The 15,221-nt window shown below is 46.6% G+C and overlaps 1 protein-coding gene across 3 annotated transcripts; it reads left to right on the forward strand.

Moving 5' to 3' along the window:
• Positions 1-235: 235 nt before the first annotated feature.
• On the forward strand, positions 236-10,637 carry LOC117654279 (multiple inositol polyphosphate phosphatase 1-like). Of its 3 annotated transcripts, none has more exons than XM_034400780.1 (10): positions 236-355; positions 985-1,113; positions 2,826-3,003; positions 4,516-4,644; positions 5,351-5,529; positions 6,034-6,144; positions 6,489-6,636; positions 7,149-7,255; positions 8,096-8,415; positions 10,416-10,637. In XM_034400780.1, the coding sequence occupies exons 3-10, from the start codon at positions 2,835-2,837 to the stop codon at positions 10,582-10,584; spliced, it is 1,332 nt and encodes a 443-aa protein (XP_034256671.1). In that variant the 5' UTR covers positions 236-355; positions 985-1,113; positions 2,826-2,834; the 3' UTR covers positions 10,585-10,637. The 3 variants fall into 3 exon arrangements, with proteins under 3 accessions (XP_034256671.1, XP_034256670.1, XP_034256672.1); XM_034400779.1 differs by having other exon boundaries at positions 245-355; positions 973-1,113; XM_034400781.1 differs by lacking the exon at positions 985-1,113 and having other exon boundaries at positions 266-355.
• The last annotated feature ends 4,584 nt before the right edge of the window (positions 10,638-15,221 follow it).

Below are 15,221 nucleotides of genomic sequence, written 5' to 3' on the forward strand. Positions count from 1 at the left end.
TCGACGTGACCTTTTCTTATTCCCTATGGGACGCAACTATTTATAGCGACGGAGGGGGAAATCCCGCGCTAAACGGACAAACCAAGGCAAAACCCGGGCGGCTCCGGCTCCGCCGCCGAAACCCAGCGCGCCAACTTTTCAGAGACGTCGCCGTCATCGCCTTGCCGGTGGGAGAGGAGGGGGGGGGGCCCTCTGTGGCGTGGCGGTGGGCCTTGTCTCGCAAGAGCCTGTTGTGGCCGTTCAGTTATTCGCGAGCTCAAGTGGGCACGGTGTGCGCGAGAGTGAGTGTGAACAGAACCATCCGCGCGGCGACTGCTACGCGGCGCTGCGGCCGCGACTCAGAGCGCACCGCGCAGTGAGTCATTGGCTGAGCGATAGCGAAGCCTGTTACTCCAGTGGGGTTGAAAAGTTTTTCATGTCTGTCTGTCTGTCTGTCTGTCTGTGTGCACTACTCCTCCTGAACGGCTTAGCCGATCTCGGTGAGATTTGCACACTTCTTGGGTATGTCCTTGGCTCGGCACACGCGAAATTTCACCATCCTAGCTCTACTGGTTCAGTTTTATAGCCGAAAACACCTAAAAAACGGCGAAAATAGCTTTCTGCAGAGAGATCACTCCGGCTTGGAGAAAGGGGGGTCTGGGGGCGGAGCCCCCCAGCCTCGACAATTAAAATGCAAGGTCAAGATCGTGTTATCTATAGATCAAACACTCTTTTTAGAATGTAGGGGGGGGGGGCGGAGCCCCCCACCATTCACAAGTTAAATAACCGACAATGGACAAGCCATTGCCTGCCGCAGGCAGTCTAGCGCCGCAGGCCAAGGTAGGTACGCCAGGCGTGGATTGGAGGAACAGAGCACGAACATCGCGCGGCCTGTTACGACAAGACGCTGTCTGGCGTAAACCTACCTGTTACTTAATTAAAATCCGATTCGCAGTAATGTGTCAGCGAGTCAGCATCATTACTTTAATAAAGTCAAATTCGGAGTAATGTGCTCCTTATCTGCGCGGTTCGTGACGAGGACTTGACTGCCCCCCGAGGCCCTGCTTGGCGTGCCGGCAGTCGAGGACCCCCGGCCCTCGTCGCCACAACACTGCACAACACGCGCCACCAGAGGTACGTTGCTTCGCTTGCTCCGCTCTGCCGAGGCGCGACTTCGCGGGGCAGGGGGGCGGGCGTTGACTGTCTGGTTCAAGGCTGAAGGACACTGTCAACAATGCCAAATTCTGTGCAAAGCTTATGCACGAAAAAAAAAAAATATTAAATTAGTGTGCGAGGGCGCTCTCAAGAGGGAGCTCTCAGAAAATTGGAGACTCTTGCTCTTTTTCAACGTGTGAGTGCACAGAGAATGAGCTAATCGGTACACATGATGAGTACATTTGTGATTCAACCCTCCACTCTCATAAGGACAAACCGAAGCATGTTGGGCAACATATGGATGAGTACAGTCTCCTCATTCTGAAAGCTTTACCAACTATTTTTGGTCTTGATGAGCTAGTTATAACTAAGTATTTTGAGCATACATGAGCTTAGAAAGAAAATGTTTCGTAATTTACGAACTATTTCTACGTGTAACAAACTAAATAGTTTGTGCCTCGAAATACTTCGTAAGGTTTTAAGCGTAGTGGGAGGTCACGCGCTGAAGACATACCTTCACACTATTCGTATTTCGAAGCGATTCTTCATAGAATTTTTACTCTGTGTGTGTGTGGGGGGGGGGCGGTCGGTCAAGTTCAAGGCTGACGACACTGTGAAAACAAGTGCCCCACCAAGTGATCGGCGCGCTGCCGCGGCGATGCATGTGACTTTGACGCGGCTTGCCGAGGCGCTTCCCTTTATTACCACTTCCTGTCCGCACAAAAGGTGTTCGCCTGTCGGCGGCGTCGCCCAAGTCGTCCGTGCCGGCCTGGTGTGCCGACGCATCCACGGCCAGGTTGATGCTGTCATGTTGCTGCGGTGGCGAACCCAGAGCCGGTCTGAGGGTTGACTCATGTGGCCCGTCCGCAGTGTTCTCACAAGTTGAAAAATTCGTTAGTTTTTAGTAAGATTTGGTGTTTTGCATTGTCCGAAACAGCGATTCCCAGATACTTCCTGGCAAAACCAAGGAACCCGGCCTTCTTCTTACAGGGGAAAAGTATTACTGTATGTTTTGCCCGCGTTGAAGGCGTCTGTCTCGAATGGTCAAGAGGCGCCATTGTCACACACACACACACACATTGCACACACACGCACACTCCCAACCTCTGGATCCGCACTTGTGTTGGCGGCACTGCAGCGTCCGGCAGTGGGTCACCGTGACCCACTGTCCTGCAGCCGCCCGTCTGCCTGCGGTCTCGGTGTTGATGTGTCGCGGCGTCTTGCGTGACCACGCCGAAGGCCTTAAAAGAGAGAGAGGAGAGAAGGGGGGGGGGGGGCCTCAGCAAGCTCGTCGGTGTCAATAGAGCATTCAGGTCTTCTGGAGTAGCGCTTCGAAGTCTCCACTCTCGCAAGTGAGAGACACCAATGTATCACACCTGAAAGTGAGAGACACGGGCTCTGCCACACTTTTTGTACGTAGTGGCCCTGAGGTTCAATGACTCCAGGTGTGATGTAACTCACACTTGTAGGCGCACGGTAAAAACGGTTCCTGGTTTTCCCAGGAACTCCCTGGAAATCGCCTATGTTTCTAACCATAGGGTTCCTGGAAAAACCAGGTACCGTTTTTACCGTGCGTGAGACATTTTGGCTCACGTCAAATAGTGTGAGACTGTCTCACACTTGATTTTGCAGGGAAGTTACAGTTTCAGTTTGCACTTCCCAGTTATAATTTACCATTTCCTCGTTTCAAGGTTGCCAACATGATGCCCAGCGCCACCTTGGTGCTTCTGGCCGCCCTGCTGGGGTGCGCCTGCGCGGCCACGGACTACTGCATGTCCCAGGACCAGAACCCGTTCGCCCGTTTCGGCACCCGAGCGCCCTACGAGGTGTCCGGGGCCAACCTGGACCCCGCGCCGCGTCGGCTGCCCGGTAAGCCTGCATATTCTTACGGAAAGGAGCATGCGTATAATTGCACATATTTATGCATATATTTAGAAAAATTTGTATTTATGAATATAACTAAGTTCCAAACTTTGATCGAGTCTTCACTGGTAGAACTGATGCGTACTTTTACCCCTTTTTTTTTTTTGGCGTAGTGGTTGCTACGCTCGGCTTCGAGAGTTCTTCTTCGTTTTGCCCCTCTCCCGCCTGTCTTTAGCCACGCTTGGCTTCAAGCGTGAAGTCTTCAAGCGCAGTTGCACGACCCCTTTCCCCCAACTAAATACACGGGGAGTATTGCCTTGAAGCGTCCTGCACGCTTCATGAGACGTACTTAGCACGCTTCAGGAGGAGCGTACACTCTCAGCACGTACTGACTTTTTGCTCTTATTGTCAGTATACTTATGCAAGTAATTTATGCAACCATAATACGTTCTTTCTCTTTTTTAAATAACTACTTAGGAAATAATAATTAATGTACTGACAATTTAGTTTTGTACATAATTTGACAAAGGAAATTGGTACTTCGAAAATACTAAGTATTACTGTTGCTTACACGAATACGTAATTAATGATAAAAAAGTCAGTAACGTGCTGAGAGTGTACAAGTCTTCAAGCGTATTTGTTACGCTTCAATGGGGCGTTCAACTACGCTTCAATTTCGCTAGTCTAGTTTTGCTTGGAAAATAAATGATTGAATATTTAATTTCTCAAAGTAGTTGCCTATAAAGGGGGCTGACTGATTGTTGAGGGGCATTGGATGTGAATAACCTATTAATGGCTTATTCACATCCAATGCCCCTCAACAATTAGTCCCCTCTATAAGCAACTACTTTGAGAAATTAAATCTTCAATCATTTCTTCAGGGTGAAAAAAAAATGTCTCTTTTCCGTGGTGTTTTAATGTTCTTTCACTTTGATGAGCTCTGACTTGGCTCTGTGTGGACCCTGACACCTCTCTGTCGGCAACGGATATAGCTAGAAAGGCAGGGTAATCTGAGCGACGAAACAAAGCCAACGGTGCCTGTTTCGAGCGAATTGGAGAAGTTTGGACCCGGGTTCAAATCCCAGTGGCGGTATATTACGACAATTTTTTTTATTGCAGTTTTTGCGTTGTTTCTCATGCTTTTCAGGGCGCTGATGAAAATTAAACCAATTTGGACTCCCGACCTAGGTTTAATTCCCGTTAGGGTTAAACACAGGCGAAATTAGCACATCTCTTAACGTACGGGACGGGCCAAAGTTGCGGATGTGTATCGCTACTTTTCCTGTTATTGTTATGTAAAGAACCACTCATAAAGTGACACTAAATAATTATTTTAGAGAATGATTTATCGAAGTAAATCAGTCATAATTACTTGAAAGCTTCTATGTAAACATCGTCGCTTGAACGAATTCGTATACTGTTAGTGGCTGTGACAGACGCGCTGACGTTGGCGCCGGGCCACTGGCCGCGCACGAGTCGACGCCTCGCCTGGCATGAATATTGATCCTGTGTCGCCAGGTTGTAAGCCGGTCCACCTGTGGCTCCTGGGGCGGCACGGCACGCGTCACGGCAGGGAGGCCGACATCGAGCTGATCCACCGGCTGCCCAAGCTGCAGAACCAGATCCGCGGCAACAAGGAGGCGGGCCGTAAGTTGCCCAAAATTCAGTTGGAAACGTTCCACGGATTTGCAACTCTATGATGAGAAAGGTTACCATCTACACCAATACACGGCTGAACCGGAGTCTGGTTCTCACTCTCAAAACCGTAACCATTTTAGGCCTACAAACAAAATTATGACAAAGTATTCTGAGTACAATAAGCCTACAAAGAAAATAATTCGTAATAAATGACTTCAGTCTTCGCATGAATTTAATTTGTATCTTACATATGCTCAAAACACACAGGAGGTTGCGACTTTATCTCGGAGGGCTCTGACCCATAGTGAGTTTTCAAAATTGCCCGAACTGACTTTACTTAACATGAATGGATTTGTAAATACATTCGACAAGATCAACAAAAAACTACTTACGCAATAAGAAATTATTTGATTTTCAAAATTACTTAGTTTTGCACTACGCGGAAAATACAATGTTTTGGAGCTCTAAAACATTCCATTTTTTCGTTTCCTGTCCTATGAAATATGTTCACTTGTTTTGTTCTTATGTTCAGGAGAATCCCTCTGTTGAGCAAAGTCCGTTCGGACAAATTTGAAAATTCACCGTAAGTTTCCAGGAACTGTAACGGAAAAATTCACAAACTCCTGGGAAAACCAGACTCCTTTTTTGCCGTGTACGATCAAAAATATTAATTTTGTAATTGTTTTTTTCCGTTTCCATGTTTTTTTTCCTTAAGGCACTGTCAAGCTGTGTGAAGAGGACTTGTACAACATCGTCTCCTGGATCCCAGGCGTCGACAAGTCCATGGCGTACGCGCTGACGGTTCAGGGCCAGATGGACTTGCAGACAATGGGGGAGCGGTACCGGTTGAGGTACCCAGAGCTGTTCGACAACAGCGCTGCCTCCAACTTCAAGGTGCGTGAGGTTCGAGGGACTGCCCAATCCAGGGATTGGGTCCGGGAATCGGTCCGGGAATCCAACCCACACTGGTGGAACTGAAGCATTCTTTTCCGCCTCGGCTTCAAGCGTAGTTTCGTTCCGCCCGTCCATCTAAAGGCATGGGAGCATTTCTTCCCTGCGCTTGACTTCAAGCGCAATTGTATGCTTGGATGAAGCGTAAGCGTAAAGTCTTCAAGCGTAGTTGTGTACGTGGGTTACGCGTACAACTGCGCTGCAATTTCACTAGAGCGCCCAAGTCTTTTCAAATTTAATAAAATACCCTCCAAGTTTTGATACGGGCATGGTACTCTGCTGATTGCTACAAAATTATTCTTAATCACAGGAACATGTCCAAAAATGGTAATTTTTCTCGTGAAATGGGTTAAAGAATCGAGGGAATCCGCAATCGCGTGTGCATCAAAGTCTATCGAGTGGATAAGCCCTCAGTGTGATGTTGGGTGTCTGTGGCTACCGTTGCAGTTCAAATACGATGAGACCCCACGCTGCCAGGACAGCTCCAAGTGGTTCTACAGGGGGATCTTCGGGAACTTCCCTGCGAGCGGCGAGGGCAGCGTAGACGGGTTGGCCGACGTGAGTATCCGACGAAAGTGGGCCAGAAGACCGGTGGAGGCACTACCTGGTACGCGTTTTGAGCTCTAGAGTCGCTTCATGGGACTAGAACCTAACGTGAGACCCCACCAATGGATTGCTCTTCGAACGAGGAATCCATTGGCAGGGTCACACGCTCGGTTAGTCCTGTTAAACGAGAGCACAAACCGCGTGTAGAGTTTTGGCCGTTGGCGCCCTGATAAAACAAAGTCATCCTTTGAAAGGCATAACTTTGCCGCGATGGCCTTAAGGGCGTGGTTTGGACTCCTTTATTTCGCCACTGCGAATAGGCTGCTAATTTAGTACTCGCTATTTTTTTTTTGCAGTTCTACAACAGGTGCCCAGCCTACCTGGTCCCGATCGGCACGGACTTCGTTATCGGCGATTTCAACAAGTTCAAGAAGGGCGCCGAGTTCTCAGACATGGTCCGTAGGGTGAGCAGCAGGCTCGGCTTCTACCACAACCTGGACGTCGGTGGGTGCTCAAACAGTTTATTTTGCACGGCAAAAACCGTTCCTGGTTGTACCAGGAACTCTCATGAAATCGCCCATGTCCTCTAGTCTACCTTGAAAAAGCAAGAACCGTTTTTGCCGCGCGCCCGCCACTATGAATAGAAACAGAAGCAACACTATGTCGGAGGATGCATGCTGTGCAGCATGTCCACAGGTTGGCTGGAAAAGTCGTCAAATCACCTCGCTCCTCGAAGGCCAGCACATTGTAAAAAATTGTTGTCATTTTATGACAGTTGTCACATTAATGGCTTGTGCTTTTCATGCCGCTTTTCACGTGATGCAGTTAGGATAGTTCTGAATCGTTCTGAATTGACACTAACATTTAAGATTGTCTTGGATCCACTCAGGCAGTTGGGACTATTCTATTAGGACGCGTCGATTTTACGTTCAAAAGTACAGAATTTTTTTCACAGTGGATGTCGATACTTGGGGAGTTGCAACTGTCCGCCGCTGAATTCGTACGACATTTTACAGAGGACGTCGACGCCATGTACACGGCCTGCAGCTTCGAGCTCGCGCGCAACTGGTCAACCGGCAAGGCGTCCCCCTGGTGCGCCGTGTTCCGAGACGAAGACTTTGAGGTGCGTCCTGCACTGAAAAATGACTTTGCCATTGGATGAAACAACACTGAAAAATCAAACGTGGTCCAGACAAGTGGTTAGATAGGTTTTCAACTGCAGCAGTATCAGTTTGTGTCGGTTGGTGTGGTCTCGACCACGTTTGGTGTTGTCTTTCCGTGCAATGACCTCACCAAATGTGGTCTAGATCACACCAACTGATGCAGCCAAAATGGCACCTATTTGACCGCATCAGTTGGTGCAGTCTAGGCCACGTTTGGTTTTTCAGTGAAGAAGCAAAGAACATCAATAGAGTAATACCAATTGAAATCGATTTTAAAGACGTCTCAAGACGAATAAATCCATTAATTTAGACAACTTTGAAAATTCACTCTTAGAAATAAAAACAGGGCGTTATCTCGGATTCCGAAGCAGCACTTTTACCGCCTGCGTCCTGCCTGCGGCTGTGGCCTGGCCTCAGCAGCGGATCCTTACTCTAAAAAGACGTTTCTTGGACTTGTGGACCTGGTTGGGCCCCTACCGCCAAGACTATTAAAAGTGACTTGCAATGAGTGAACTTGCTTGAAACATTCAAATTCAATGAGTGAACTTACTTGAAAAATCCGAATAAAGTCATTGAGAGTGTACTACTTGAAACATTCGAGTAAATTCATTGAGAGAGGACTTACTTGAAACATTAAAGGAAATTCAGTCACAATACACAATTATTATCTTGGTTCAAGAAACAGCTTTAGCGGGTCCCACTTGTGTGGCATTCGTAAATAACAGCGCATCTACAATGGGATTCCCTATGAAGATACGCTGTTATGTCAGATGATCGCTCACATATGAGTCGTGTTGCAGGTGCTGGAGTACTGGTACGACATGAAGGAGTACTACCGCACGGGCTACGGCCACAAGGTGCACGAGAAGCTGGGCTGCGTCCCCGTCAAGGACCTCGTCAAGTCGCTCTCGAAGCGCGTGGAGACGATCGGCGCCACCGCGCCGACCGGGCTGGTGTACCACTCGCACGACACGCTGCTCAACCAGGTGGTGGCCTTCCTGGACCTGTACCGCGACGACGCCAAGCTGCGCGAGAACACCTTCGCCTCCATGCGCGACCGCAAGTGGCGGGTCACGCGGTTCAGCCCGTTCGCGTCCAACCTGCACGCCGTGCTGCACGAGTGAGTACACTGCAAGATAAAGTTGTGAATAGTACAACATAAGTATAATGAAACCTGTGAACGAAAAGTACAACGAGGATTCTAAAAAGTAGAGGCCTAGACTGGACTGCACTCGTCATGCCGGTTCCATTGTAACTTGTGCAACGATTGTTGTAATTTGATAGTCCCTTTTTTGTCCTAATGAGAAACTTGCCAGGAATTTTCTGTAGGTTTGTTCTGGTTTTCTCTGGTAGTTTATACTGCAATCCTATGAAACTGGGAAGTTTCCTTGTCACTGCTGTTTTGAATGCCACATTTTGGCACTCCAGCGGCCTGGGACCTCACATTTTGCACACTTGATTACTAAGTACTTCTTGGTGCATAAGCTTCGTACAAAATTGAGCATACGTTTTGAAATGCACGAGTGCGTAAGTAATCACGAAAGTGTGCATAAAATTCGTGCATATCGAAACGTATGCTCAACTTTGTGCGAAGCTCATGCACCAAAAAGTATATTGTAATTAAGTGTGCAAAATTTGGCGTCCCAGGCCGCTGGAGTGCCAAAATGTGGCATTCAAAACAGCAGCGATAAGGAAACTTCCCGATTTGATAGCATTGCAGTATACACTGCTACACGTGTACAAGACGTGGACAAGTACCTGGTTATTAGTGCGAGGCACAAATCCAAGTTCCACGCACGCTAAAATTCCAACGGAATTTTTGTCCTTAACTGTTACTATATTTGTGCATAAGTAAGTAATGTTCGAATTTGTACGTAAATAAGGCACTATTGCCTTAAGGGGGGACCCTGGTGAAAAGTGGCCAAAACTGCCAAAAATAGTATTTTTGAAGTACATAGATAAAAATGTGCATCGAAGTTTCAAAATTCAACAGTAAGACCTTTAACTATGTGGGGTTCCTTTATCATTTGGAAAGAAATACATTGAGATCAGTTGTCGTTGGCTTATACGCTCCACTCACAGCTTGCTCAGTCGACAAAATTTTGTCGTAGAAAGACTTCCTGCGTTCCTGGTTGACACCTACATGAGTCGTCTTGCATGGACTCTATTCATTGATGACTTGTCGACAATTTTAGTGACGGAATCTTGATATCAGCCCTACTTTTTAACACACACCTAAAAGTTTCAAAAAAAGGCAAAAAATTCACTTGTTTTAATGTTAAATTGAAAATCGATATCTCAGGACAGAAGTTGAATTGAAAATTCCGTCACTAAAATCTCTTCTATACATCTTAAGGATGACCCAAAAAAATTTTCAAGACTTTGCGTTCCAATGAAAGACGCAGGAAGATTTCCCAACGCTCTAAAAAACACTAAAAAGCCCTTTTCTCAGAGAACATTCAACATTTTGGATTGAATTTTGTTTTATGAACTCACATATGAACCTAATAATCAAGCAAAGTTTTCAACTTTCTGGGATTATTTTAAAGCCTACTTGAAAGTTTCAACAGGTTCCCCCCTTAAACACTTAAGCTTGATGTGAAAATATTGTCCCTACATAAATTGTACATAGCTTCCGTTTGCACAAATATGGCACTACACTGGTAGCCGACGAATGTGACGTCATATTCGTTCGAATGTGAATTTTGTCACGTTCGTTTGAATATGATGTCACATTCGTTTGAATGACCAAGTCACGTTCAAAAGAATGTGACACCACATTCAAACGAACGTGACAAAATTCACACTGCAACGAATGTGACGTCACATCCGTCGCCTACTTGTGTAGATATAGACATTAAAAGTACATAAACATCTATACTCTGACCAAAACACGAAGAGCCATGAGTTCTCGCGGTTTATGGCATCTGCCGCCTTGGATAGCATTGCAGTAAGCCCTCGACCGCGAGAACCCAGGGCTCTTCGTTTTCTGGTCAGAGTATAGTGTGCGGATTGGATGGAATCCTTGTCCGTACATACAGAGCTCTCTTAAACCGTGGACGGCTTCACACCTTCCACACGCAGTGATGTTGTAGTGTGGCCATAGCATTGTGTGTGCAGGTGCGAGGCCGGGGAGCGTCACCGCGTCCAGATGTTCCTCAACGAGAACCTGCTGCCGCTGGCGGACTGGGGCTGCGACGCCGACTCGTGCACGTGGGCGCAGTTCATGGCCAAGTTCGGCCACGTGCTCACCGACTGCAAGCAGCGCCGCCTGTGCTGGAAGGTCTAGTGTGCCTCCCGGAGCATTGCGACCAACTCGAAATAAAAATGCGCTTTCTGGAAGTGGAGTTTGTGTTTACACTCTCTGCAGGGTAAAAGAGTCTACGGAAGCATCGCTCTGTACATTAAAAATCCAAAGGAGGGTAATTCCACGCAAGACCATCGCACCCCCTAAAATCCGTGGTGATGGAATGGGCCAAAATACACTCCCAACAAAAATAAGCGAAACAATTTTAGTCCTCGTAATATCTTCTAAGTCTTTCGAGCTTGGAGGTTGAAATTTGGTACACGGGTGCCCCCACTACTCAACAGTAAATGACAACATAAGTGAGAAACAAGTTTCGGACTCGGAGTCTTTGCCAAAAAGAACGTTTGTGACTTAAAATACATTATTTTTTCAATTCACGAATGCACCATCTGACTCTTTGGCCACATTGGCATCAAACGACCCTAAGAGGGTGCTCTAATGTAAGCTAAATTTTAGTAAGGATGGCAATCCGTAAACACAAGAGATATTGTCAAAACACGCTAAGTTACCTCAGTGTCCCCTAAAATTGACTAAATAGGACTGTCCTTGCGTTGAAATGTTATTCTGTTCTGTCCTAACACTCTGGAACCATTTCGAGGTGAACGTCAGCATTACAAGAATGTAGGCATTACCCAGCAAGAAAACGAAAGCCTCAACTCTTCTAATGCTGACCTTCACCTCGAAATGGTTCCCGAGTGTCAAGACAGACACTAGGATAACATTTTAATTCACGGGACCAATAGAGGTGTCATTTAGTCAATTTTTGGGGAAACACGAAGAAAACTCTTAGGGCTTATCGACGATATCTCTGGTGTTTACACTGTGAAAACGGTTCCTGGTTTTCCCAGGAACTCCCTGGAAATCGCTTAGGTCTCTACCATAGGCTTCCTGGGGAAACGAGGTACCGTTTTTACCGTGTAGGGTTGCGCCATCCCCAATATTTTGCCGACAGTTAGAGTACCCTCTCAGGGTCATTTGATGCCAATACGGCCAAAAAGTAAGATGGCGTATTAAGGAAATTCAAAACATGGTGAATTTTTTTAAAATAAAAAACGTTCTTTTTGGCAAAGGCTGTGGGTCCAAAACTTGTTTCTCACTACATAATGTTGCCATTCACTGTTTCACCTATTTGAGCGCCTTAAGACACAATTTTAAAGCAACTTTTAAAAAAAGTTTTGAAATTTTACTTGAAAGTTCAAAAAATCACCACGGCCAAAATTCTTCTTTTAAACAAAATATGGGAGATTTCCTTGGGTGGTAGGCTACGATTGAAGAAATTGGTAGCCGGATATGAGCAAGCACGTTTTGGACCATGATGGTTTGACGTGGAACGCCCCGGCCCCAAACAGCAACGACAGTTGAATACACCGAATATTACGGAGAGGTTATGGTTTGAGCTCGATCCGGGGTGACTTCGACACGCTTCAAACCGACAGGCGATCGTCATTTCATCACAGAGTATGGAAAACCGCTCGTGACGTTTCAAGGGGCTAGAGCCCTAAGGCCCCTTGGGGAGAGCTGCCAACTTCAGAAGTGTTACGTTTGTAAGCCGTAACGGGCTTCGCTATTGCTTAGCCAGTGATTACACTTTCATCCCAGGAACTTGACATCACGTTGAAACGAACGTGACAAAGCATCACGTTCGTTTCAACATTGTGTCACATTCGTTTGGATGTGCATCGGCCAAAAGTTAGCTTGTTCAAATTCAAACGATTGTGACGCAATGCTCAAACCGGCTCAAACGAACGTGACATTTTGTCACGTTCATTTCAAGGTGATGTCACGTTCCTGAAATAAGACTGTAAACCGGACTAAACATGCCCCAGAAAGAAAAGTTCCATTTCTTTTTTTTTAAATTTGTGACTTGCTTACGCGTACGAAATTGCCCAGAGGCAGGCTGAGACATGCCGTTACGTACCCACTTCGCGACTGATCGTCTCGTCCCCACGCTGGAACTCAGACAGACACGGCAAAAAGTTTGTCGTGTTTTACAAGGACCGGTCACCTCAGCTAAGGGTCTTGGCCCCTGGTCCTTAGCAAGAACCGTCTGGCTAAGGTAGCTCCTTAGCCAAGCGTTTGTTTACATGTCGGCCATGGCCTATAACCTAATTACACTGATGCTTCACGCTCGACAGACGAATTTAACCAAGCAAAGGTAATTAAATTTCATAAAATACTAAGGTAAAATGTGCGATTTTTCCATTTCGAATGTTTTTTTGTCTCTGGTTGACCTGGTTCATCCACGTCCGGGAAATATGTGGTCGGCTGAGGAGCGCCGTAGCGTGAACGTTATCCAAATTTCATTCAGCAATCCTTCCTTCTTTTCGAAAAGCGAGTACACACTAAATTACTATTTTCAGCGCGCCAATGCACGAAATTAAACATGCACTTCGTAACGCGCGAATTTAAGCGCGAAAATGCACGATTTCGTGCGCAACAATGCAGAAAATCGTGCATTTTCGCGCACAAATTCGTGCGTTACGAAGTGCATGTTTAATTTCGTGCATTGGCGCGCAGAAAAACGTACATAGTAATTTAGTGTGTACAGAATTGGGTTCAGCGTTAAAGTTCACGTGAAAAAACATGTTACGTTGTGTTTTCTCAGTTTATTTTCTGAATTCCTACAATTGGCAAATGTGAGGTTATATATGGCGGACGTGAAATCGACGCGCTGGGCTAGTTTGGCTAAGGAGCTACCATAGCCGGAGGCGTCCTCCTAAGAACTAGGAGCCAAGACCCTTAGCTGAGGTGACCGGTCCTTGTAAAACACGACAAAGTTTTTACCGTGGACGGCCCAATCGATGATGGCATCGGGCGTGGACGGGGTGTTGATGTCCAAGCGCGAGATATGTCAAGTCAGCCGCGTGATGAGCATGACTGCGATGATGCACGCTCGCATCGCCCATGCCACTCTACGAACTCTGCTGAGCATTGGCCACCAATAAGAAATTCAGCACTTCGTATTACACTCCCAAGATCCTACTGACCATTTTATTCGTTACACTCGTGTAAATTATGTCAGGATGTCCGAAACAAGTCTGAAATCCTGATCAAAATTCGCGCACCTCTGAATGCTGAAATTAAGATAAGCGATAGCGAAGCCCGTTACTCGGGTGGGGTTGAAATGTTTTGTCTGTCTGTGTGTCCGGACTTCTCCTCCTGAACGGCTCGGCCGATTCGGCTGAGATTTTGCATGGTCATTTGGTGTGTTCTTGGCTCACCACACACTAAAATTAAGCTTTGTAACTCAATTCCTCTATTTATAGTAAGCAAAAAACGCCTCAAAAACGGCAGAAAAGGGGCAAGGTTCACTTGAGCGGGAGGAGGATTTCGGCCACAAGTGGTGCTAGCACGCCACTTAAGGGTATTTTTGGAATCAGGGCGACCAGACAAATTCAATGGACCTGGTTCCGACAATATCGGCCGCTTCTACGAGATGGCCAGATCAGGATCTTGGTAGGGTCGACCGATTGAATTTTTTTTTTTTTTGGCGGCTTTCGATGTTAAAACCTTCACACCGAGGGGTCGGAAGGGGGATCCAGGAGCCCGACTTCGGCAGTTGGCTGGTTCAGGATCTTGGAAAAAATGGGTCGACCTACTGAAAAATTTTTTTGAGGCTCTCGATAACTCTCGGCAAGACCTTTTCAACGAGGGGTCGGAAAGGGGGCCCAGGAACCCAACTTTTTCCCTTGTGGCAATAGGTGCCACGGACTCGTTTTGCGCTATTGCAGGGCCTCGGTTGCAATGAGTTGCAGTTGCAAGACAGATATGGGTATTTTCGATCATGATCCATATTTGAGTTTTGCATCACGGAGTGCTCCACTCATTGCTTTAACATAAATTTCTGTGACAGTTTGCCGAAGGCAAAGCATGAAGCGCCGCAGGACAAGGTAGGCGTGAACTGCAGGCGTGGATTGTCGGAACTGGTGCAGCATCGTTAAGTCTGTTACGACAAGCCATTGTCTGGCGTACACCTGCGTACACCCACCTAGGTACTTCACTCACTTATGACTGGGTTGGAGAGGTGTTGCCTCGTTTGATGTACGCCGTCAGGCACACCTTGCTTTCGGACTTCTAATTTCTTTCAGTTCTCTCTTCTTTATTCCGATTTTTGTCTCGTGCCTGGCTTTGAGCCTGTCCTCTTTCTCTCTCTCTCTTCTTTGTAGATTCCTGCTGTCGTGGTGACATTCACTGGCTGCATGATTGAGCTTTTTGCAGTTAGGACAGAATTTCTTGAATCTATGGCGCGCTATGGCGGCATTGTTCATCAGTATAATTAGTTCTCCTACAATATTTACAGGTTTTTTTTTTTGAGCGACAGTCTTTAGCTAGATGACCTTTCGTGCATTTGTTGCAGACAATTTTGCTCTTGGAACTGTATTGGGTAACATTAAAAGCGGATGGTTTAACTTCTTCCTGGAAGGAATCCATCTTCCCCTCTTCTATTTGGAGTCTAGCACACAGATTATCTCGAGTCTTTTCGGTATGCGCCATGGAGTCGGCTGTACACAGAGCTCCGCATTTTTTTGGGATTATACTGCTTATTTTATTAAGTACTGCTGTGTCATAAATCTCATGACCGGGACTGTTAAGCTGGTATGCAATCTGTTGGATTGAGC

Source organism: Thrips palmi, unplaced genomic scaffold (assembly GCF_012932325.1).
Source record: "Thrips palmi isolate BJ-2018 unplaced genomic scaffold, TpBJ-2018v1 HiC_scaffold_10, whole genome shotgun sequence".
In the NCBI taxonomy this organism is placed as follows: Eukaryota; Metazoa; Arthropoda; class Insecta; order Thysanoptera; family Thripidae; genus Thrips; species Thrips palmi.